This window comes from Bombina bombina, chromosome 1 (assembly GCF_027579735.1).
Source record: "Bombina bombina isolate aBomBom1 chromosome 1, aBomBom1.pri, whole genome shotgun sequence".
Taxonomy (NCBI): domain Eukaryota; kingdom Metazoa; phylum Chordata; class Amphibia; order Anura; family Bombinatoridae; genus Bombina; species Bombina bombina.
Window position 1 is genome coordinate 1175585289 of NC_069499.1, and position 25640 is coordinate 1175610928.

General features: G+C 40.8%; 1 protein-coding gene across 1 annotated transcript in view; it reads left to right on the forward strand.

Moving 5' to 3' along the window:
* Positions 1-25640, forward strand: part of NSF (N-ethylmaleimide sensitive factor, vesicle fusing ATPase) — a 303795-nt gene that overhangs the window by 128208 nt on the left and 149947 nt on the right. Inside the window, exons 5-7 of the mRNA XM_053699733.1 lie at positions 6320-6486; positions 6663-6770; positions 13706-13781. Coding sequence (XP_053555708.1) covers positions 6320-6486; positions 6663-6770; positions 13706-13781 — 351 coding nt within the window. The remainder of the gene's footprint in view (positions 1-6319; positions 6487-6662; positions 6771-13705; positions 13782-25640) is intronic.

A 25640-nucleotide genomic window follows, 5' to 3' on the forward strand; every position in this document is an offset into this window, starting at 1 on the left:
CAGGCTTGATACGGACCAACGCCTGTACAAAATAATGAATATCAGGAAGTTTAGCAATTTTTCTGTGGAATAAGACAGAGCAGAAATGTGTCCTTTCAAAGAACTTGCAGACAAACCCTTATCCAAAGCATCCTGAAGAAACTGTAAAAGTAAAAGTGAATTTATGAGAACAACACCATGAAATGTAGGTCTTCCAAACTCGATAATAAATCTTTCTAGAAACAGATTTACAAGCCTGCAACATAGTTTTAATTAATGAGTCAGAAAAACCTCTATGACTAAGCACTAAGCGTTCAATTTCCATACCTTCAAATTTAATGATTTCAGATCCTGATGGAAAAACGGACCTTGAGATAGAAGGTCTGGTCTTAACGGAAGTGGCCAAGGTTGGCAACTGGACATCTGAACAAGATCCGCATATCAAAACCTGTGTGGCCATGCTGGAGCCACCAGCAGCACAAATGATTGCTCCATGATGATTTTGGAAAACACTCTTGGGAGAAGAACTAGAGGCGGAAAATATAGGCAGGTTGATAACTCCAAGGAAGTGTCAATGCATCCACTGCCTCCGCCTGAGGATCCCTGGACATGGACAGGTACCTGGGACGTTTCTTGTTTAGATGAGATGCCATCAGATCTATTTCTGGAAGCCCCCACATCTGAACAATTTAAAAAAACACATCTGGGTGAAGAGACCACTCTCCCGGATGTAAAGTCTGATGACTGAGATAATCCACTTCCCAATTGTCTATACCTGGGATATGGGATATTCCGCCCAGGCAAGTATCCGAGATACTTCTTTCATAGCTTGGGGACTGTGAGTCCCACCCTGATGATTGACATATGCCACAGTTGTGATATTGTCGGTCTGAAAACAAATGAACGGTTCTCTCTTCAAGAGAGGCCAAATCTGAAGAGCCCTGAAAATCGCAGAGAGTTCCAAAATATTGATTGGTAATCTCGCCTCTTGAGATTTCCAAACCCCTTGTGCTGTCAGAGATCCCCAGACAGCTCCCCAACCTGAAAGACTCGCATCTGTTGTGATCAAGGACCAGGTTGGACGAACAAAAGAGGCCCCTTGAACTATACAATGGTGATCTAACCACCAAGTCAGAGATAGTCGAACATTAGGATTTAAGGATATTAATTGTGATATCCTTGTATAATCCCTGCACCATTGGTTCAGCATACAAAGCTGAAGAGGTCTCATGTGAAAACGAGCAAATGGGATCGCGTCTGATGCTGCAGTCATGAGACCTAAAACCTCCATGCACATAGCTACTGAAGGGAATGACTGAGACTGAAGGTTCCGACAGGCTGCAACCAACTTCAAACGTATCTTGTCTGTTAGTGACAAAGTCATGGATACTGAATCTATCTGGAAACTTAAAAAGGTTACCCTTGTCTGAGGAATCAAGGAACTTTTTGGTAAATTGATCCTCCAACCATGTCTTTGAAGAAACAACACTAATTGATTCGTGTGAGATTCTGCAGAACGTAAAGACTGAGCGAGTACCAAGATATTGTCCAAATAAGGAAACACCGCAATACCCTGCTCTCTGATTACAGAGAGAAGGGCACTAAGAACCTTTGAAAAGATCCTTGGAGCTGTTGCTAGGCCAAAAGGAAGAGCAACAAATTGGTAATGCTTGTCTAGAAAAGAGAATCTCAGGAACTGATGGTGATCTGGATGAATCGGAATATAAAGATATGCATCCTGTTAGTCTATTGTGGACATATGATGCCCTTGCTGAGCAAAAGGCAGAATAGTCCTTATAGTCACCATTTTGAATGTTGGTATTCTTACATAACGATTCAAGATTTTTAGATCCAGAACTGGTCTGAATGAATTTTCTTTCTTTGGGACAATGAACCAGATTCGAATAAAACCCCAGACCCTGTTTCTGAAAAGGAACCGGCACGATTACCCCAGAAGACTCCAGGTCTGAAACACACTTCAGGAAAGCCTGTGCTTTCTCTGGGTTCACTGGAATGCGTGAGAGAACTTCTCACAGGCGGTCTTACTCTGAAACCTATTCTGTACCCCTGAGAGACAATGTTCTGAATCCAATGATTTTGGATTGTATTTATCCAAACATCCTTGAAAAATTTTAGTCTGCCCCCTACCATCTGAGCTGGAATGAGGGCCGCACCTTCATGCGGACTTGGGGGTTGGTTTAGATCTCTTAAATGGCTTGGATTTATTCCAGAGGAAGGCTTCCAATTGGAAACAGATTCCTTAGGGGAAGGATTAGGTTTCTGTTCCTTATTTTGTCAAAAGGAACGAAAACGGTTAGAAGCTTATAATTTTCCCTTAGATTTTTTATCCTGAGGTAAAAAAGCCCCCTCCCCACCCCAGTAACAGTTGAAATAATAGAATCCAACTGAGAACCAAATAATTTATTACCTTGGAAAGAAAGAGATAGCAACATCGATTTAGAAGTCATATCAGCATTCCAAGATTTAAGCCATAAAGCTCTTCTAGCTAAAATAGCTAAAGACATATATCTAACATCAATTCTGATGATATAAAAAATGGCATCACAAACAAAATTATTAGCATGTTGAATTAACTTAACAATGCTATACATATTATGGTCTGATACTTGTTGCGCTAAAGTTTCCAACCAAAAAGTTGAAGCAGCTGCAACATTAGCCAAAGAAATAGCAGGCCTAAGAAGATGACTTGAACATAAATAAGCCTTCCTTAGAAAGGATTCAAGTTTCCTATCTAAAGGATCTTTAAAAGAAGTACTGTCTTCCGTAGGAATAGTAGTACGCTTAGCAAGAGTAGAGATGTCCCCATCAACCTGGGGGATCTTTTCCCAAAACTCCAATCTATTAGTAGGCAAAGGATACCATTTTTTAAACCTTGAAGAAGGAGTAAAAGAAGTACCCAGTCTATTCCATTCCTTTGAAATCATATCTGAAATAGCATCAGGAACTGGAAAAACCTCTGGAATAACAATATGATGTTTATAAATCAAATTTAAATCTTTACTAGTTTTAGTATCAAGAGGACTAGACTCCTCTATATCTAATGCAATCAACACTTCCTTCAATAATGAACGAATATACTCCATTTTAAATCAATACAAAGATTTGTCAGTGTCAATATCTGAGGCAGGATCCTCTGAATCAGACAGATCCTCATCAGAGATAGATAAATCAGTATGTTGTCGGTCATTTGAAAATTCATCAACTGTATGAGAAGTTTTAAAAGACCTTTTACATTTATTAGAAGGCGGAATGGCAGACAAAGCCTTCTGAATGGAATCGGAAATAAATTCTCTCAAATTGACAGGAATATCCTGAACATTAGATGTTGAAGGACCAGCAACAGGTAATGCAACACTACTGATGGAAATATTCTCTGCATGTAAAAGTTTATCATGACAACTATTACAAACTACAGCCAGAGGAACAGTTACTACAAGTTTACAACAAATGCACAAGGCAGCAGGATTCCAGTAGTAGATTCTGAAACAGGATCAGATTGAGACATCTTGCAATATGTAAGAGAAAAAACAACATATAAAGCAAAATTATCTATTACAGTTACAATTACTATGACAGTTTCAGGAATCGGAAAAATGCAAACAGAATAGGCCTCTGATAAAGAAAAAAAGGACCAGAGGCAAAAGGAAATGAAGTCTTAAATAATGACAGTTTGGCGCCAAGTATGATGCCCACAACTGAAAATATTTTTTGGCGCCAAAAACGTCCGCAACGAACATGAGCGTCCTAGATGACACAACCTTTGTTTACGCAAATTCGTAATTTCCGGCATCTTAGTTGACGCCGGATATGACGAATTTGCCCAAACAAACGTGATTCTCGTGCCAAAAAAGTCTTGCGCCAAGAATGACGCAATAAATTTCAGCATTTTGTGCTCACGCGAGCCCAATACAGCCCGCAAATTAGAATCAATTTGAAAACCTCAGGTAAAATTTTTTTTTTTTTTAATGCATTTCCAAAATATGAAACTGACAGTCTGCAAAAAAGGAAATATACTGATAAACCTGAATCATGGCAAATATAAGTATAAACATATATTTAGAACTTTTTATACAAAGTGCCAAACCATAGCTGAGAGTGTCTTAAATAAATGAAACATACTTACCAAAAGACACTCATCCACATATAGCAGATAGCCAAACCACTACTGAAACGAGAATCAGTAGAGGTAATGGTATATAAGAGTATATCGTCGATCTGAAAAGGGAGGTAGGAGATGAATCTCTACGACCGATAACAGAGAACCTATTAAATAGATCCCCGTTAGGATCACCATTGTATTCAATAGGTGATGCTCCCTTCACATCCCTCTGACATTCACTGTACTCTGAGAGGAATCGGGCTTCAAAATGCTGAGAAGCGCATGTCAACGTAGAAATCTTAGCACAAACTTCACCACCTCCATAGGAGGCAAAGTTTGTAAAACTGAATTGTGGGTGTGGTGAGGGGTGTATTTATAGGCATTTTGAGGTTTGGAAAACTTTGCCCCTCCTGGTAGGATTGTATATCCCATACATCACTAGCTCATGGACTCTTGCCAATTACATGAAAGAAATGAGTGTATATTACAAATCTGTACCTTTAGACTTGTGTTTTGTCAGTTTTCCTCTGCGGGTAGTCCTTGTCCATACTCGGCTGCCCACAGTGGAAAACTGACAAAACACAAATTTCTACATACTATTGCAATAACGAAGTGCTTCACTTTATGGAGTGACATTTTATTCATCTCAGTCAATGAGAGACTGAGTACTCAACTTTTTATTTTAACTTTTATTATTGATCCTTATCATCGAGGCTTTATCTGTTTACTTCTAGAGGGAGATGTCCCTTTATTGTTTATAGTAATTATACATTTTGGTTAATGTTTTTACGATTTCCCATATTGGTATTAAATTTACATGCTCTAACAAATTAGCATCAGCGTTTTCCACTTTAATAGTCCTTTAAAGGGACAATTTACTCAAAAATGTTCTCTCCTTTAATTTGTTCCCAATGATCCACTTTACCTGCTGGAGAGTATTAAATTGTTTACAAGCATTTCCTTTACCCTTTAAATGTTGGATGGATTGTATTGCTTAATAGTATTAGGTTACACTAAAGTTTGGAAGGGAGAGGGAGGTATAGGATGCTACATTACAGAAAATGTCATATCGGGTTGGGGGGTGCTACAAAATGATAGCGGGGAGGGTGAGAGGGGACCACTATGCTACAGCAAAAACTATTAAGAAAAATTAAAATAATAAAATACCCTAAACTGAGTAATGGCACACAGCTGCCTGTACCTAAGATGGCTGCCAATAGTGTGCGAGGGGAGGGTATAAAGGTGTTTGGGAGAAATAATTAAAAACATACTGGAAGATGGTGGTAATGAGTGTGTTTGAGAGGGATCAGGTGTGTGTGTGTGTGGGGGGATCCCTGCATTACAATACTTTTACCCTTACTAGCTAGCTAACTAACTAACCCGTCCACTATTTGGAATTTCAGAAGTGTTGTTTGCAGCTGCAATTAGCGGCCTAATTGCAAAAAACTAATTGCAAAGTGGACCCCAGAGAAGATTTTACAACCATTTGTCTTATGACTGCAGTAGTTGTGTGTAAATCATTTCAGTGATAAACCCAAAATTTGTGAAAAAGGTATTATTATTTTTGTTTGTTTTTTAATATGATTGCATTTGGCGGTGAAATGGTGCCATTAAATATGACAGAATGAGCTTGGATCAATACCTTGGGTTGTCTACTTATATTTATATATAGTTCTGATAGGTAAATAAAAAAACAAAACAAAGGCTCATTTTCTGTTTAAATGGAGTGATGGCAAAAATGTTCAAAAATCTCCAGTACTTTGGGCAAGTTTTTCCTCTAAAATTCCCGGTACTGAAGGGGTTAAATATGTACTTTCATTCTTTCCATTTGAGTGCTTCTATCTACTTAGTTCTCCACTCTACTGTATTTCTAGCAATTTTCATCTCTTTCTCTCTCCTGTACTATTTTTTATTATTACTATAAAATAATAAGGCATCTGGAACATATGATTTTATTTTTTTCAAACATCATTGTAGACAATTTGTAGGAAAGTAAGTCGATGAATTGTGGACCATGGGATATTTGGAGTCTTAAAACTTCTGTTCAGCCTCACCAAGAGTATTCTTAGTAGACTGCTGGGAGTTGGATAGTCATGTCCACTCGGAGCAGTGTAGGGAGATTTCTCTGTTTCTGCATATTTTACACATCACTGTATAGGTCGATGATAGTTTAGTGGGGTTAACATGATCCTAAAATATTGTATTTTATTCTCTCTTTAGCCCTTTTGTACAACTTTGATAAGGCAAAACAGTGCATTGGCACCATGACCATAGAGATAGATTTCCTTCAGAAGAAGAATGTGGACTCAAACCCTTATGACACAGACAGGATGGCTGGAGAATTCATTCAGCATTTCAACAACCAGGCCTTCTCAGTAGGGCAACAGGTAAGCCTAACTATTATAATGTGCAGAAGTTTTAAATTCATTATTGTATACTGACTCTTTAGATTAATATTCAAACTTAATACACTGAATTAGTATTTCCAGAGAGCCTTTTATTCCTTGTGTAGTACTAGATTATGTTACATTAGGTATTTAATGACATATGATTTTCATTACAGCTTGTGTTCAATTTTAATGACAAACTCTTTGGATTGGTGGTGAAAGACATTGATGCAATGGATCCCAGCATCCTGAAAGGAGAACAACCCACAGGCAAGAGACAGAAGGTAAGTAGGTGACACTGCCCATTTTTTCTAAATATCTTCTAAAGGAAGTTGTGACTTTGCTAATTATAGCAGTTGGAGTTACCAGCAGAAAACTGCCCAATGGTTCAAAATGGCGAGTTCTAATTTTTTTCATAAAGAGGATTCTTTCATAATGTGATGCAGGTTTCTTGCCACAAGCTCTAAACTTTAGGGAATCTTATTCTTTGTATTAAAATAAAAATGTAAATCATTGCGTATATATACTATAGAATAACAATGGTTTAAAACCACTTTTGTGCTCAAAAATGTTTAGTCATTCATATGATAAATGACATTGGTCTTTTAGCAACTAAAGGTTAATTAATAAAACAGAAAAGTTGCTCTTATTATTTTATCTTAATAGTTTTAGGTTTTCTTCTCTGACTCTCTTTTTTTGGGGCAACACTTGCAAGGATGTCACTTAAAGGTACATAAAACCCCAAATTTTTCTTTCATGATTCAGATAAAACATACAATTTTTTTATTTATTTTTTTAAATATACTTCTTTTATCAAATTTGCTTCATTCTCTTGATATGTTAAAGGAGCAAATAAGAAAATAGAAATAAATTAGAAAGTTGGTTAAAGTTGTATGCTCTATCTTAATCATGAAATAAAAAAAAATTGAGTTTAACGTCCCTTTAAGCAAGAATATTTTTCTTCTGTTAAGTGTGATCAGTCCACGGGTCATCATTACTTCTGGGATATTACTCCTCCCCAACAGGAAGTGCAAGAGGATTCACCCAGCAGAGCTGCATATAGCTCCTCCCCTCTACGTCACTCCCAGTCATTCTCTTGCACCCAACGACTAGATAGGATGTGTGAGAGGACTATGGTGATTATACTTAGTTTTATATCTTCAATCAAAAGTTTGTTATTTTAAAATAGCACCGGAGTGTGTTATTACCTCTCTGGCAGAGTTTGAAGAAGAATCTACCAGAGTTTTTGCTATGATTTTAGCCGGAGTAGTTAAGATCATATTGCTGTTTCTCGGCCATCTGAGGAGAGGTAAACTTCAGATCAGGGGACAGCGGGCAGATGAATCTGCATAGAGGTATGTAGCAGCTTTTATTTTCTGACAATGGAATTGATGAGAAAATCCTGCCATACCGATATGTCATGTATGTATACTTTACACTTCAGTATTCTGGGGAATGGTACTTCACTAGAATTACACTGTAAGAAGTACATAAAGCTGTTTAATAACTAGAAATTATGTTTAACGTTTTTGCTGGAATGTAAAATCGTTTTCATTTGCTGAGGTACTGAGTGAATAAATGTTTTGGGCACTATTTTTCCACTTGGCAGTTGCTTAATCTTTTTTCTGACAGTTTCTGTTCTCTCTCACTGCTGTGTGTGAGGGGGAGGGGCCGTTTTTTGGCGCTTTTGCTACGCATCAGATATTTCAGTCAGCAGCTCATTGTATTTCCTGCATGATCCGGTTCATCTCTACAGAGCTCAGGGGTCTTCAAAACTTATTTTGAGGGAGGTAATTTCTCTCAGCAGAGCTGTGAGAATTATAGTTGACTGAGACAAAAAACGTTTATTCTGTAATTTATTTCCTGCTTTCAGAATTTATTATCTTTGCTAATGGGATTAAACCTTTGCTAAAGTTGTGTTGTTTATAAGGATTGAGGCTATAACTGTTTCAATTTATTAATTTTCAACTGTCATAGATCTTCTGTGCTTCTTAAAGGCACAGTACGTTTTTAATATTATTCTAATTGAATTGTATTCCAAGTTGCAAGTTTATTTGCTAGTGTGTTAAACATATCTGATTCAGAGGAAGATACCTGTGTCATTTGTTGCAATGCCAAAGTGGAGCCCAATAGAAATTTATGTACTAACTGTATTGATGCTACTTTAAATAAAAGTCAATCTGTACAAATTGAACAAATTTCACCAAACAACGAGGGGAGAGTTATGCCGACTAACTCGCCTCACGTGTCAGTACCTGCATCTCCCGCTCGGGAGGTGCGTGATATTGTAGCGCCGAGTACATCTGGGCGGCCATTACAAATCACATTACAGGATATGGCTACTGTTATGACTGAAGTTTTGGCTAAATTACCAGAACTAAGAGGTAAGCGTGATCACTCTGGGGTGAGAACAGAGTGCGCTGATAATATTAGGGCCATGTCAGACACTGCGTCACAGGTGGCAGAACATGAGGACGGAGAACTTCATTCTGTGGGTGACGGTTCTGATCCAAACAGACTGGATTCAGATATTTCAAATTTTAAATTTAAACTGGAAAACCTCCGTGTATTACTAGGGGAGGTGTTAGCGGCTCTGAATGATTGTAACACAGTTGCAATACCAGAGAAAATGTGTAGGTTGGATAAATATTTTGCGGGTACCGGCGAGTACTGAGGTTTTTCCTATACCTAAGAGACTTACTGAAATTGTTACTAAGGAGTGGGATAGACCCGGTGTGCCGTTCTCACCCCCTCCGATATTTAGAAAAATGTTTCCAATAGACGCCACCACACGGGACTTATGGCAAACGGTCCCTAAGGTGGAGGGAGCAGTTTCTACTTTAGCTAAGCGTACCACTATCCCGGTGGAGGATAGCTGTGCTTTTTCAGATCCAATGGATAAAAAATTAGAGGGTTACCTTAAGAAAATGTTTGTTCAACAAGGTTTTATATTGCAACCCCTTGCATGCATTGCGCCGATCACGGCTGCAGCGGCATTCTGGATTGAGTCTCTGGAAGAGAACATTAGTTCAGCTACTCTGGACGACATTACGGACAGGCTTAGAGTCCTTAAACTAGCTAATTCATTCATTTCGGAGGCCGTAGTACATCTTACTAAACTTACGGCGAAGAATTCAGGATTCGCCATTCAGGCACGCAGGGCGCTGTGGCTAAAATCCTGGTCAGCTGATGTTACTTCTAAGTCTAAATTGCTTAATATACCTTTCAAAGGGCAGACCTTATTCGGGCCCGGGTTGAAAGAGATTATCGCTGACATTACAGGAGGTAAAGGCCATGCCCTGCCTCAGGACAAAGCCAAAGCTAAGGCTAGACAGTCTAATTTTCGTTCCTTTCGTAATTTCAAAGCAGGAGCAGCATCAACTTCCTCTGCACCAAAACAGGAAGGAGCTGTTGCTCGCTACAGACAAGGCTGGAAACCTAACCAGTCCTGGAACAAGGGCAAGCAGACCAGGAAACCTGCTGCTGCCCCTAAAACAGCATGAATTGAGGGCCCCCGATCCGGGATCGGATCTAGTGGGGGGCAGACTTTCTCTCTTCGCCCAGGCTTGGGCAAGAGATGTCCAGGATCCCTGGGCGCTAGAGATAATATCTCAGGGATACCTTCTGGACTTCAAATACTCTCCTCCAAGAGAGAGATTTCATCTGTCAAGGTTGTCAACAATCCAGACAAAGAAAGAGGCGTTTCTACGCTGCGTACAAGAGCTCTTGTTAATGGGAGTAATCCATCCAGTTCCACGATCGGAACAGGGACAGGGGTTTTACTCAAATCTGTTTGTGGTTCCCAAAAAAGAGGGAACTTTCAGACCAATCCTGGACTTAAAGATCCTAAACAAATTCCTAAGAGTTCCATCGTTCAAGATGGAGACTATTCGGACAATTTTACCTATGATCCAAGAGGGTCAGTACATGACCACTGTAGATTTAAAAGATGCTTACCTTCACATACCGATTCACAAAGATCATTACCGGTACCTAAGGTTTGCCTTCCTAGACAGGCATTACCAGTTTGTGGCTCTTCCATTCGGATTGGCTACAGCTCCAAGAATCTTCACAAAGGTTCTGGGTGCTCTTCTGGCGGTACTAAGACCGCGGGGAATCTCGGTAGCTCCATACCTAGACAACATTCTGATACAAGCTTCAAGCTTTCAAACTGCCAAGTCTCATACAGAGTTAGTACTGGCATTTCTAAGGTCACATGGATGGAAGGTGAACGAAAAGAAAAGTTCACTCGTTCCACTCACAAGAGTTCCCTTCCTGGGGACTCTTATAGATTCTGTAGAAATGAAGATTTACCTGACAGAGGACAGGCTAACAAGACTTCAAAGTGCTTGCCGCACCCTTCATTCCATTCAACACCCGTCAGTGGCTCAATGCATGGAGGTAATCGGCTTAATGGTAGCGGCAATGGACATAGTACCCTTTGCACGCTTACACCTCAGACCACTGCAATTGTGCATGCTAAGTCAGTGGAATGGGGATTACTCAGACTTATCCCCTTCTCTGAATCTGGATCAAGAGACCAGAAATTCTCTTCTATGGTGGCTTTCTCGGCCACATCTGTCCAGGGGGATGCCATTCAGCAGACCAGACTGGACAATTGTAACAACAGACGCCAGCCTTCTAGGTTGGGGTGCCGTCTGGAATTCTCTGAAGGCTCAGGGACAATGGAGTCAGGAGGAGAGTCTCCTGCCAATAAACATTCTGGAATTGAGAGCAGTTCTCAATGCCCTCCTGGCTTGGCCCCAGTTGACAACTCGGGGGTTCATCAGGTTTCAGTCGGACAACATCACGACTGTAGCTTACATCAACCATCAGGGAGGGACAAGAAGCTCCCTAGCTATGATGGAAGTATCAAAGATAATTCGCTGGGCAGAGTCTCACTCTTGCCACCTGTCAGCAATCCACATCCCGGGAGTGGAGAACTGGGAGGCGGATTTCTTAAGTCGTCAGACTTTTCATCCGGGGGAGTGGGAACTTCATCCGGAGGTCTTTGCCCAAATACTTCGACGTTGGGGCAAACCAGAGATAGATCTCATGGCGTCTCGACAGAACGCCAAGCTTCCTCGTTACGGGTCCAGATCCAGGGATCCAGGAGCAGTCCTGATAGATGCCCTAACAGCACCTTGGGACTTCAGGATGGCTTACGTGTTTCCACCCTTCCCGATGCTTCCTCGATTGATTGCCAGAATCAAACAAGAGAGAGCATCAGTGATTCTAATAGCACCTGCGTGGCCACGCAGGACTTGGTATGCAGACCTGGTGGACATGTCATCCTGTCCACCTTGGTCTCTACCTCTGAAACAGGACCTTCTGATACAGGGTCCCTTCAAACATCAAAATCTAACTTCTCTGAAGCTGACTGCTTGGAAATTGAACGCTTGATTTTATCAAGACGTGGGTTTTCTGAGTCAGTTATTGATACCTTAATACAGGCTAGGAAACCTGTTACCAGAAAGATTTACCATAAGATATGGCGTAAATACCTATATTGGTGTGAATCCAAAGGTTACTCTTGGAGTAAGGTTAGGATTCCTAGGATATTGTCTTTTCTACAAGAAGGTTTAGAAAAGGGTTTATCTGCTAGTTCATTAAAGGGACAGATCTCAGCTCTGTCCATTCTGTTACACAAACGTCTGTCAGAGGTTCCTGACGTCCAGGCTTTTTGTCAGGCTTTGGCCAGGATTAAGCCTGTGCTCCACCATGGAGTTTAAACCTGGTTCTTAATGTTTTACAGGGCGTTCCGTTTGAACCCCTTCATTCCATTGATATAAAGTTGTTATCTTGGAAAGTTCTATTTTTAATGGCTATTTCCTCGGCTCGAAGAGTCTCTGAATTATCAGCCTTACATTGTGATTCTCCTTATTTGATTTTTCATTCGGATAAGGTAGTTCTGCGTACTAAACCTGGGTTCTTACCTAAGGTAGTTACTAACAGGAATATCAATCAAGAGATTGTTGTTCCTTCTTTGTGCCCAAATCCTTCTTCGAAGAAGGAACGTCTACTGCACAACCTGGATGTAGTCCGTGCTCTAAAATTTTACTTACAGGCAACTAAGGAATTTCGACAAACGTCTTCTCTGTTTGTCGTTTACTCTGGGCAGAGGAGAGGTCAAAAAGCTTCTGCTACCTCTCTTTCTTTTTGGCTTCGTAGCATAATTCGCTTAGCTTATGAGACTGCTGGACAGCAGCCTCCTGAAAGAATTACAGCTCATTCTACTAGAGCTGTGGCTTCCACTTGGGCCTTCAAGAATGAGGCCTCTGTTGAGCAGATTTGCAAGGCTGCAACTTGGTCTTCGCTTCATACTTTTTCCAAATTTTACAAATTTGACACTTTTGCTTCATCTGAGGCTATTTTTGGGAGAAAGGTTCTTCAGGCAGTGGTTCCTTTTGTATAAAGAGCCTGCCTATCCCTCCCGTCATCCGTGTACTTTTGCTTTGGTATTGGTATCCCAGAAGTAATGATGACCCGTGGACTGATCACACTTAACAGAAGAAAACATAATTTATGCTTACCTGATAAATTCCTTTCTTCTGTAGTGTGATCAGTCCACGGCCCGCCCTGTTTTTAAGGCAGGTAAATATTTTTTAATTTATACTCCAGTCACCACTTCACCCTTGGCTTTTCCTTTCTCGTTGGTCCTTGGTCGAATGACTGGGAGTGACGTAGAGGGGAGGAGCTATATGCAGCTCTGCTGGGTGAATCCTCTTGCACTTCCTGTTGGGGAGGAGTAATATCCCAGAAGTAATGATGACCCGTGGACTGATCACACTACAGAAGAAAGGAATTTATCAGGTAAGCATAAATTATGGGTTTTTTTTATCTTATGATGCTTGACATGAAAAAAATTGCAAAAAACAGAACTGACCTGAAAGTTGAAAAAAAGGGTGTGTATATACGATGCGCTGTAATTCACACATCTTCACTTTCTTTTTTGCACTTGGGGTGGATGCCAGAGGATCGGTGGGGCAAAAAATTAATAAATAGTGTAGATGGGGGAATTACAGTACATCATACTTTACTCACAGCCGCTTGGGTAATCCTAGCATTACCGCATTTCTGACTTTACCCGTAACATAAAACCAAATATGATAAAACACATGTTTTCTGGAATCACCTGGTGTAAAGATGAGAATGTTTCATGCTCCATTTCAGCCTTTACCTAAGCCCACCTTTTGTCTTCTGTCACTTCCTCTTTCAGATAGATGTTGGCCTGGTGGTGGGAAACAGTCAGGTGGTGTTTGAGAAGGCTGAGAATTCCTCTCTGAACCTTACAGGTGAGCGATACCTTGTGTGATATTAACATGGCAGTATTTGTAAAATGGTTTCTGGGTGGTGGTTTCTGAGAAATTTGTTTTTGGACCGAACAGATTAATGCTCAGTATCACGATGAGACAAGCTTATTTGTTAGTCAGTCAGTGGCTCAATCGTTGAGGGAACCAAAGACAGGTGAGTATTATTGTTATTGATACTACTGGCAGTTCTTATGGATTAGCATGTTTAACTGCAACAAACTTTTGCATATATTTTGACTGTCTTCTGAACACATTGTTAGATTAGTCATATAGTGGATGCTAACTAAGCCTCTATTCTGCTTCTTTTGTTTTGTGTATTTTTTAATCTCAACCACTTCGGAAACATGTCTTTTAAATTATTATATAAACCATAGGAGAGCAGTGCGTGCTTGGGACAAGTAACTACCTCCCTCAATATGTATTCCAAACAGGTCAGATTTAGGTATCGCCCTCCTTGAGATGCTCTGTAGGTTAATTGTTTTGATTGAATCGCCTGTTCTCAAGTAGGGAAATCGTTTAAATGTAACAAGGAGTTCATGGTACAGTCTACTTGAAAATAGTTTTTGTTTAAAAAGATAGATAATCCCTTTATTACCCATTCCCCAGTTTTGCATAACCAGCACAGTTATATTAATATACTTTTTACCTCTGTGATTACCTTGCATCTAAGCCCCTGCAGACTGCCCCTTATCTCAGTGCATTTTATAATCTTGCGTTTTAGCCAAACAGCACTGGTTCATGTATAACCATTATCATTCTCCATGGGAGTGAGCACAATGTTATCTATGTGGCACACACGAACTAGCACTGTCTAGCTTATGAGCAAGATGTAAAAATCTAATAAAAAAGCACTGAGAAAATGGGCTGCCCGCTGGGGCTTAGAAACAGGCAAACTTAGAGGTTATAAAGTATATTAATATAACAATTTTGGTTATGCAAAGCTGGGGAATGGGTAGTATAGGCGTTATCTATCTTTTTAAACCATACAAAAAATCAAGTAGACTGTCCCTTTAAGAAAAACTGACATGCACCCTATAGCATTTGTAGTCAAACTAATAAACTACTTACCTCATTTATACATAATAATAGTCTTCCTATTGGGTTTAATGCACTTAAATGGAGTAAATAGTCAGTTCGAAATTTTCAGCAGATTTTTTTTAATTCATAGGGGTAAGCGGAAAGAAAAACAGCATTAATTAAGAAGGCCTCATGCTTCCTGAGCCAATGATATTAAACTTTGTATATGTTTTCTAAACCCCCCATGGTCAGAACAGTCCACAAACTTGCAACCTGTTGTAGGCCTGCTCAAGCTTGGCTTTTTTTTTTGTAAAATAATTTTATTGAGGTTTAATTTTATGGCATACAAACAAAACAATATTTCAATCTTTACATAGAAATTGTTCCATATCAGGAATCCGTACAAGTTACACAAATAGACGTTGCGTATTTATATAACATCTCTAGAAGTCATAATAAACAAAATATTTGCCGAGTAGACTATATGTCTGCCGAATAATATATAAGGCCGCTTTTGGACCCTGAAGTACTATAGAAATAACAGTTACAGAAGACAATTACGGACAGTAAAGGACCACTATTGGGTCCTAAATTGTAAACCTCTATATTTTTTTTTATTTTTTTTTTTATTGTTTTTATAGCATATCAGAATATGTGTCAATATATTTAGTAATAAAAGGAAGAGTTTCTATAGGGTCAATTTCCCTTTGCTTACGATGTAAGCCCACTGGAGTGGGGGGGGGGAGTTCCAGGGATATTTGAATAAATCAGTTAGCGAAGATTAGAGGGATCAAGTGTTGGGAATTTCTGACTATACTAGAGGGACCCATATATCATCTCAAATTAACACGTATAGGGGAAAAGGACTGTAAATGCAAGATTATTGTCTCATGTAATGGTTGTGAAATTTAGGGTACTCTTGAAATCAGAGGCTTATGGACCGAAATATCTAGTGTTTGATATAGCGCATACCTCATCATAGTATAACACACTCATAGAAGCTGCAGAGTATATTTAGTTGGAACCTATATTTCTCTTGTTAAGTGTGTTCAGTCCACGGGTCATCCATTACTTATGGGATATATTCTCCTTCCCAACAGGAAGTTGCAAGAGGATCACCCAAGCAGAGCTGCCATATAGCTCCTCCCCTCACATGTCATATCCAGTCATTCTCTTGCAACCCTCAACAAAGAAGGAGGTCGCGAGAGGAGCTGGAGTTTTTACTTAACTATTCTTCAATCAAAAGTTTGTTATTTTAAATGGCACCGGAGTGTGCTGTTTTTCTATCTCAGGCAGTATTTGGAAAAAGAAACTGCCTGCGTGTTTTATCTATGATCTTAGCAGGCGTAACTAAGATCCACTGGCTGTTCTCAACATTCTGAGGAGTGGGGTAACTTCAGAAACTGGGAATAGCATGCGGGGTCCTCCGCAAATGAGGTATGTGCAGTACTTTATTTTCTGGGAATGGAATTGACTAAGAAAATACTGCTGTTACCGTATGATGTAAGTACAGCCTTAAATGCAGTAGTAGCAACTGGTATCAGGCTGATAAATGTATGCGCAGTCGAGTTATATTCTAGGGACTAGAATTTGACTGAGAAAATACTGTTAACACTGAAATAATACTTAAGCCTTCTCTGCAGTGGTAGCGACTGGTAGCAGGCTTAGTGATAGCTTTGCATGACATTGAAAAATGTTGTTTTTTAATAAAACGTTTACTGGCATGTTATTCGTTTTTGTGAGGTACTTTGGTGATAAATCGCTTTGGGCATGATTTTTTTCCACATGGCTAACATATTTTTCTGCATGGAAACCGTTATATCAGGGCTCCCACTGTTGTGATTGGAGTGGGAGGGCCCATGTTTTAGCGCCTTGTTGCGCAGTTAAAATTATTGCACAGTCTTTCTGCTTCTTCCTCCTTGATCCAGGACGTCTCTAGAGAGCTCAGGGGTCTGCAAATTTCATTTGTGAGGGAGGTAATCAGTCACAGCAGATCTGTGACAGTGTGCTGACTGTGATTAAAAGCGTTAAATCTTAATTGATATCTGTTTTATCCGTTTTGGGTATTGAGGGGTTAATCATCCTTTTGCTAATGGGTGCAATCCTCTGCTAATAATACACTTCTTGTTAAGAATTGTTTAATTATATCTGTATTTTTGAAGCGCTGCAGCGTTTTTTATATTGCTTGTAAACTTATTGAAAGTGATTTCCAAGCTTGTTAGTTTCATTGCTAAGTCTGTTTTAAACATGTCTGATTCAGAGGAAACTGTTTGTTCATCATGTTCAAAAGCCAATGTGGAGCCCAATAGAACGATGTGTACCAATTGTATTGATATTGCTTTGAATAAAAGTCAATCTGTACCGATAAAGAAGCTATCACCAGACAACGAGGGGGATATTTATGCCGCCTAACTCTCCTCACGTGTCAGTACCTGCGTCTCCCGCTCGGGAGATGCGTAGGATTGAGACACCTAGTACATCTAGGCCCTTACAAATCACTTTACATGATATGGCTAATGTTATGAAAGAAGTATTATATAATATGCCCGAATTAAGGGGCAAACGCGATAGCTCTGGGTTAAGGACAGAGCGCGCTGATGACACGAGAGCCATGTCTGATACTGCGTCACAATTTGCAGAACATGAGGACGGTGAGCTTCATTCTGTCGGTGACGGTTCTGATCCGGGGAGACCGGATTCAGAAATTTCAAATTTTAAATTTAAGCTTGAGAACCCCCGTGTGTTACTAGGGGAGGTATTAGCGGCTCTGAATGATTGCGACACGGTGGCAATTCCAGAGAAATTGTGTAGGTTGGATAGATACTATGCGGTACCGGTGTGTACTGACGTTTTTCCTATACCAAAAAGACTTACAGAAATTATAAGTAAGGAGTGGGATAGACCCGGTGTGCCTTTTTCCCCTCCCCCGATATTTAGAAAAATGTTCCCTATAGACGCCACCACACGAGACTTATGGCAGACGGTCCCTAAGGTGGAGGGAGCAGTTTCTACGTTAGCCAAGCGTACCACTATCCCGGTGGAGGATAGCTGTGCTTTCTCAGATCCAATGGATAAAAAATTAGAGGGTTATCTTAAGAAAATGTTTGTTCAACAGGGTTTTATATTGCAGCCTCTTGCATGCATTGCGCCTGTCACGGCTGCGGCGGCATTCTGGTTTGAGTCTCTGGAAGAGGCGATTCGCACAGAGCCGTTGGATGAGGCCTTGAGCAAAGTTAGAACCCTTAAGCAAGCTAATGCGTTTGTTTCAGATGCTGTAGTACATCTAACCAAACTTACGGCTAAAAATTCCGGATTCGCCATACAGGCGCGCAGAGCACTCTGGCTTAAATCCTGGTCAGCGGATGTAACTTCCAAGTCTAAACTACTTAACATTCCTTTCAAAGGGCAGACCTTATTCAGGCCCGGCTTGAAGGAAATTATTGCTGACATTACGGGAGGTAAGGGCCACGCCCTTCCTCAGGACAGGGCCAAACCAAAGGCCAAACAGTCTAATTTTCGTGCCTTTCGTAACTTCAAGGCAGGAGCAGCATCGACTTCCTCCGCTCCAAAACAGGAAGGAACTACTGCTCGTTACAGACAGGGTTGGAAAGGCAACCAGTCATGGAACAAGGGCAAGCAGGCCAGAAAGCCTACTCCCGCCCCTAAGACAGCATGAAGTCAGAGCCCCCTATCCGGAGACGGATTTAGTGGGGGGCAGACTTTCTCTCTTTGCCCAGGCTTGGGCAAGAGATGTGCAGGATCCCTGGACGTTAAAGATTATATCTCAGGGATACCTTCTGGATTTCAAAACCTCTACTCCACAAGGGAGGTTCCATCTTTCGAGGTTATCGACAAACCTAGTAAAGAGAGAGGCATTTCTACAATGTGTACAAGACCTCTTAATCATGGGGGTGATCCACTCAGTTCCGCGATCGGAACAGGGACAAGGATTTTACTCAAATCTATTTGTGGTTCCCAAAAAAGAGGGAACCTTCAGACCAATCTTGGACTTAAAGATTTTAAACAAATTCCTAAGGGTACCATCGTTCAAGATGGAAACCATTCGAACCATCCTACCCATGATCCAAGAGGGTCAATATATGACCATGGTGGACTTAAAGGATGCTTACCTTCATATACCGATTCACAAAGATCATTATCGGTACCTGAGGTTTGCCTTTCTAGACAGGCATTACCAGTTTGTGGCTCTTCCCTTCGGGTTAGCCACGGCCCCGAGAATTTTTACGAAGGTTCTGGGCTCACTTCTGGCGGTACTAAGACCACGAGGCATAGTGGTGGCTCCATACCTAGACGACATTCTGATACAAGCGTCAAGTTTTCAGAATGCAAAGTCTCATACAGAGATAGTTCTAGCATTTCTGAGGTCGCATGGGTGGAAAGTGAACGTGGAAAAGAGTTCTCTGTTACCACTCACACGGGTTCCTTTTCTAGGGACTCTTATAGATTCTGTAGAGATGAAGATTTACCTGACGGAGTCCAGGTTATCAAAGATTCTCAATGCTTGCCGTGTCCTTCATTCCGTTCCAAGCCCATCAGTAGCTCAGTGCATGGAGGTAATTGGCTTAATGGTCGCGGCAATGGACATAGTGCCATTTGCGCGCCTGCATCTCAGACCGCTGCAACTATGCATGCTCAGTCAATGGAACGGGGATTACTCAGATCTGTCCCCTTTGCTAAATCTGGATCAGGAGACCAGAGATTCGCTTCTCTGGTGGTTGTCACCGGTTCATCTGTCCAAAGGAATGACCTTTCGCAGGCCAGATTGGACGATTGTAACAACGGATGCCAGCCTTCTAGGCTGGGGAACAGTCTGGAATTCCCTGAAGGCTCAGGGATCGTGGACTCAGGAGGAGAAACTCCTCCCAATAAACATTCTATAATTAAGAGCAATATTCAATGCTCTTCTAGCTTGGCCTCAGTTAGCAAAGCTGAGGTTCATCAGATTTCAGTCGGACAATATCACGACTGTGGCTTACATCAATCATCAAGGGGGAACCAGGAGTTCCCTAGCGATGTTGGAAGTCTCGAAGATAATTCGCTGGGTAGAGTCTCACTCTTGCCACCTGTCAGCGATTCACATCCCAGGCGTAGAGAACTGGGAGGCGGATTTCCTAAGTCGCCAGACTTTTCATCCGGGAGAGTGGGAACTTCACCCGGAGGTATTTGCTCAACTGATTCGTCGTTGGGGCAAACCGGATCTGGATCTCATGGCATCTCGCCAGAACGCGAAGCTTCCTTGTTACGGATCCAGGTCCAGGGACCCGGGAGCGGTGCTGGTAGATGCATTAGCAGCCCCTTGGGTTTTCAACATAGCTTATGTGTTTCCACCATTTCCGTTGCTACCTCGGCTGATTGCCAGGATCAAACAGGAGAGGGCATCGGTAATTCTGATAGCGCCTGCGTGGCCACGCAGGACCTGGTATGCAGACCTAGTGGACATGTCGTCCTGTCCACCATGGTCTCTTCCTCTGAGGCAGGACCTTCTAATTCAGGGTCCTTTCAACCATCCAAACCTAATTTCTCTGAGGCTGACTGCCTGGAAATTGAACGCTTGATTCTATCAAAGCGTGGGTTTTCGGATTCGGTTATTGATACATTAATACAGGCTCGGAAACCTGTGACAAGAAAAATTTACCATAAGATATGGCGTAAATATTTATATTGGTGCGAATCCAAGAGTTACTCATGGAGTAAGGTTAGGATTCCTAGGATATTAGCTTTTCTACAAGAGGGTTTAGAAAAGGGTTTATCCGCTAGTTCGCTAAAGGGACAGATTTCAGCTCTGTCTATTCTTTTACACAAGCGTCTGGCAGAGCATCCAGACGTCCAGGCCTTTTGTCAGGCTTTGGCTAGAATTAAGCCTGTGTTTAAAGCTGTTGCTCCTCCGTGGAGCTTAAACTTGGTTCTTAAAGTTCTTCAGGGTGTTCCGTTTGAACCCCTTCATTCCATTGATATTAAGCTTTTATCTTGGAAAGTTTTGTTTTTGATGGCTATTTCCTCGGCTCGAAGAGTCTCTGAGTTATCTGCCTTACATTGTGATTCTCCTTATCTGATCTTTCATTCAGACAAGGTAGTTCTGCGTACTAAACCTGGGTTTTTACCTAAGGTTGTTTCTAACAGGAATATCAATCAAGAGATTGTTGTTCCATCATTATGTCCTAATCCTTCTTCAAAGAATGAACGTCTTTTGCATAACCTAGACGTGGTCCGTGCTCTGAAGTTCTACTTACAGGCAACTAAAGATTTTAGACAAACTTCTTCTCTGTTTGTCGTTTACTCTGGACAGAGGAGAGGTCAAAAGGCTTCGGCTACCTCTCTCTCTTTTTGGCTTCGTAGCATAATACGTTTAGCCTATGAGACTGCTGGACAACAGCCTCCTGAAAGAATTACAGCTCATTCCACCAGAGCTGTGGCTTCCACCTGGGCCTTTAAGAATGAGGCCTCTGTTGAACAGATTTGCAAGGCTGCAACTTGGTCTTCACTTCATACTTTTTCCAAATTTTACAAATTTGACACTTTCGCTTCTTCGGAGGCTGGTTTTGGGAGAAAGGTTCTACAGGCAGTGGTTCCTTCTGTTTAATGTTCCTGCCTTGTCCCTCCCATCATCCGTGTACTTAGCTTTGGTATTGGTATCCCATAAGTAATGGATGACCCGTGGACTGAACACACTTAACAAGAGAAAACATAATTTATGCTTACCTGATAAATTTATTTCTCTTGTAGTGTGTTCAGTCCACGGCCCGCCCTGTCTTTTTCAGGCAGGTTCTAAATTTTAAAATTATAACTCCAGTCACCACTGCACCTTATAGTTTCTCCTTTCTCGTCTTGTTTCGGTCGAATGACTGGATATGACATGTGAGGGGAGGAGCTATATGGCAGCTCTGCTTGGGTGATCCTCTTGCAACTTCCTGTTGGGAAGGAGAATATATCCCATAAGTAATGGATGACCCGTGGACTGAACACACTACAAGAGAAATAAATTTATCAGGTAAGCATAAATTATGTTTTTAGTAATAGATATAGCTCACCTGTGGACTATTTAGAGGCGGGCTCTCCATGCTAGGTATTGATAGCTTGTATAAATATGTATCTGATATAGTTGCCACTTACTTTTTCCATAGCAATAGGGAAGATTTAAAGCATGTGATTCCTGGGATTTCTAAACTATATAATAACAGATCTGGTTTTCTACACCCTGGCCGCTGGCAGAGACCCTCCATAAACTATCTCCCTAGGATAAGCCAGTCAATTTGTATTTGTATATATGTTCAGCCATCAAGACAACACGACAGAAGTGATCTTAACAAGCAAACTATAACCAGATCCATATTGAAGCCCACCCAACCCAAATGTTTTTAAACATAACAACAGGCTTAGATTGGCTACGGAAAGTAGAAGGTAAAATACTTAAGGCTCAAGTTTTCATTTTTAGTACCAACATCTCCCTATTAAAAACATTCCGTATATACAATATAGGTGACACCCCCATTAAAAATAAAGGAACAATATATTCAACTCCCTTAGGATATGGAACCGATTCTAATGATGCAGAAAGCCAAATATGTTAATGTAACTAACGGCACACAAAACAGTAACAGAGAAAAAACAACTTAAAGGATATCCCTGTTATTTACTGAATAGGCATCTGGGAGAGACTGACAGTAGATTTAAGATTTATCCTACCCAAACCTTTTGTAAAAACCAGGTGTCAGTTTCTATAAATATTTGCTTGTGTAAGATAGTATGGCAGAGCCGTTGGAAAGACTGGGGTTTATAATTCAGAGTTGAAGAGGAGCGCTCCAGATGTATCTCCACAGCTGCGTCTATGCTTGCTCCTCGAGTAAGCACGCCATCTGCAATAATTCAGTCCAAGAATCTGGTAATGCAGCTTAGCTTCTCAAAGAGACATTAAAACAAACAAAAATGTCTATCAAAAATGTATACACAAGACCCACTTGAACATAAAACTTATAGAAACCTGTAATGGTATACATAGTAACGGTCTATGGGTTAAATATATATAATGCAACGACTGGCAGCAAGATTTAATAATCTAATATAACTACTGCATCAACATCAGCATAGACAGTTATCCTGCTCAAGTAAAGAACCCAAAAACCCAAAAAAGAACCTATTACGTTATACATAAATTCAATTTACTAATTAGGCTAGTGTCAAAGGGGTTACAGACAGCTTAGGAAACAGTGGTGTAAGTTCTTTTAGTCAGCAAGAGTCCACTCTATTGCAGCTTATAACATAGAGAGCTGCAATGTTTGGTCTCCAAACGAGAAGCTCATCCTACCCCAACTTTATGGATAGTCCAGTCGGCTCTCTTAGGACATGCTTGCCTGCATAAGGAAGTATAGAAGAATCAATGCTCATCCCGGAATGTATACTTTACAGCTAAGGATGACGTCCAGCTGATCCTAGAGCCAATATCTTCAGTTCGAAGAACACCAGGATATCTTCTCAGGAACGGGGGATAATCTCTGCCATAGGATTCCTTTTCAAACTTCTACTCTCCATTGTTGTAGAGATAAAATTTTCCGATACTGTCATGTCGCTCCAAAGCTCAGAATCCTCATCAGGCATAGATAAGTAGTGACCCTGGGTATCTGGTGCTATGGTCTCATCGCTGCGGCGATGCTCTCTGTATAACACTTCACCTCTCCCATATACATCTGATAGAGGGATATCAGCTGGCTTAGCAATCTTTTGTTCCGCCATAGGAGAAATGTCCAAGGATATCAAGGTAGGTTCATTTGATTCCCCTTGTCTCTTTGTAGCATAATCTCCGGTACTGTAAGTGGCTTTGAGCACCTGGCCCACTCTTGCCTTATCGGAGGGAAGTTGAGGGAAAATATGCTTTGTTACTAAGAGAGGAAGCTCCATCCTAAAATCTTGGAACAATGTTTCTATAATGTGGTAAAACGCTTCCATGTCAGTAGCAGCTCTAGCTTATTTTAAGAAGCCAAGTGGATAGAGAGAGAGTGTAAGCTATTAGACCTGTAAAGCCCCACGTGGGCGTGAAGATGGCCGCTTCCCAGTTGCAGCTGCTTGAAGGGTTTCACTAGTGTAGGGCTCAATGTGTGTTTTTCAGTAGCTTCTGGATGCGCATTCTAGTCCCTAGAGATTCCCCTTCACTTTTGAGGCAATGCTCGTTCATCCGTGCAGTCCATGAACTATAAAATTATAGATGATATGCGGAGCTGTAGTAATATGCAGCCGCTCGAGCTTGCTCCGCCCCCCCTCAAGCTTGGCGTTTTTATGACAGAACTGTAATATGCCTCTGAACCAGTTTAAAGGGATAGAAAGGTCAAAACATCACAACATTCAAACACCAGACCTTCTCATAATGTCAGCAGTGGTTTGTGTGACACAAATTAAGTCTCCAGTGGCAAGACGCACCACCGCCAGCCCTGTAGCATATGTGCGTATGCAGCTGAAGCAGTAATAATGTTTACTAGAACATTTTTACTAATGGAAATATATTCCAAAAGTTCTTCTTTTTAAAATTGAAATGCACCCATGCACATTTAAATTTTTACTTTTCTTTCCCTTTATACCCATAAGTGAATATTTTCTAAAAGTGCAAACCCTAAGTAATATAAAATTCAACAAAAGGTGAGCATAAAGGTAGGGTAGGAGATGACCAAGGGAAAGACATACAGATGAAGCAGCGGGGGATGCATGTGCTCATAAGGATGGGAGATTGCCTGGGATTGTGGGTAAATGTGTAACAGTGCCTGGAGATGTGTTCAAGTGTGGGGCTAGCAACTGCATGTGTGAGTGTACTTGAGGGAGGGGTTTCTGAGGTGTGGAATAGAGCATAGTGGGTTTGCACAAGTGTAGGAGATTGCATGGGGAATGTTTGCCTGTTTGTGTGCATATGTATGGGACAACAGCAAAGTCCAGAGAACATATACAATCAATAGTGGTAATGTGAAGTTACCACTATTGATTGTATTTGTTCTCTGGACTTTGCTGTTGTCCTTTTTAACTTTTGCTTCCCTTATGCAAGGCCATACTATATGTGTGCATCCATTGGTATCATTTAATTATCATCTATAAATAAAAAAAATATTTTTATTTTTGATTGTTCAGCCGGATACTGCAAATATTTAGCACTTTTTGAGCGCCATAGTTTTATTTTGTATGCGTTTTCACATACTAAATTTTCTTTGTGCAATTTAAAAATAGGGATTTAGGGAGATTCCCCATAGCTGTTGGCTTTATCTGTCAGTATTTTCTTTTTGAAGTGATTTTTTTTTTTGCATATGTATGGGACAATGCCTAGGAGTGTCCTTAAAAGTGGGAGAGTGATAGTAGGAAAGTGCCCAGATGTTTGTCAAGTGGTCAAATGTACTTGTGGTGGTTGTGCATAAGGGTGGTAGAGTGCTTGGGCATATTTAAGAAAAGGAGGTAACACCTCTTTACGGTTGAGCTACAACCTAGAAGTGGTGATCAACTTTGGGGGTATGGGAAGGAATTATTTTTGTTGTTTTCACTCCAAACCCCTTCTACCTGGAAGAATAATTGCCTAATATGGTATTTACTACTTACCTGGGTGACCATTCCTGGTGTGTAGGGGCAATGTGGGGTAAGTGCAAGCATGTGTGTAACTCAACCCCACCTTGAAGTGCAACTCTGCACACTGATAGGCTGTGGAGCTGCAATGTTGGCATTTAAATTCAGTCTTCTCATTCCATAACACTTATTTGCTTGCTGAAAGTCCCAGATTAGTTACTGTTACTAATTATATCCCCCAAGAATCCCGTATTGGCAGATCAAAATTAGTAAGTT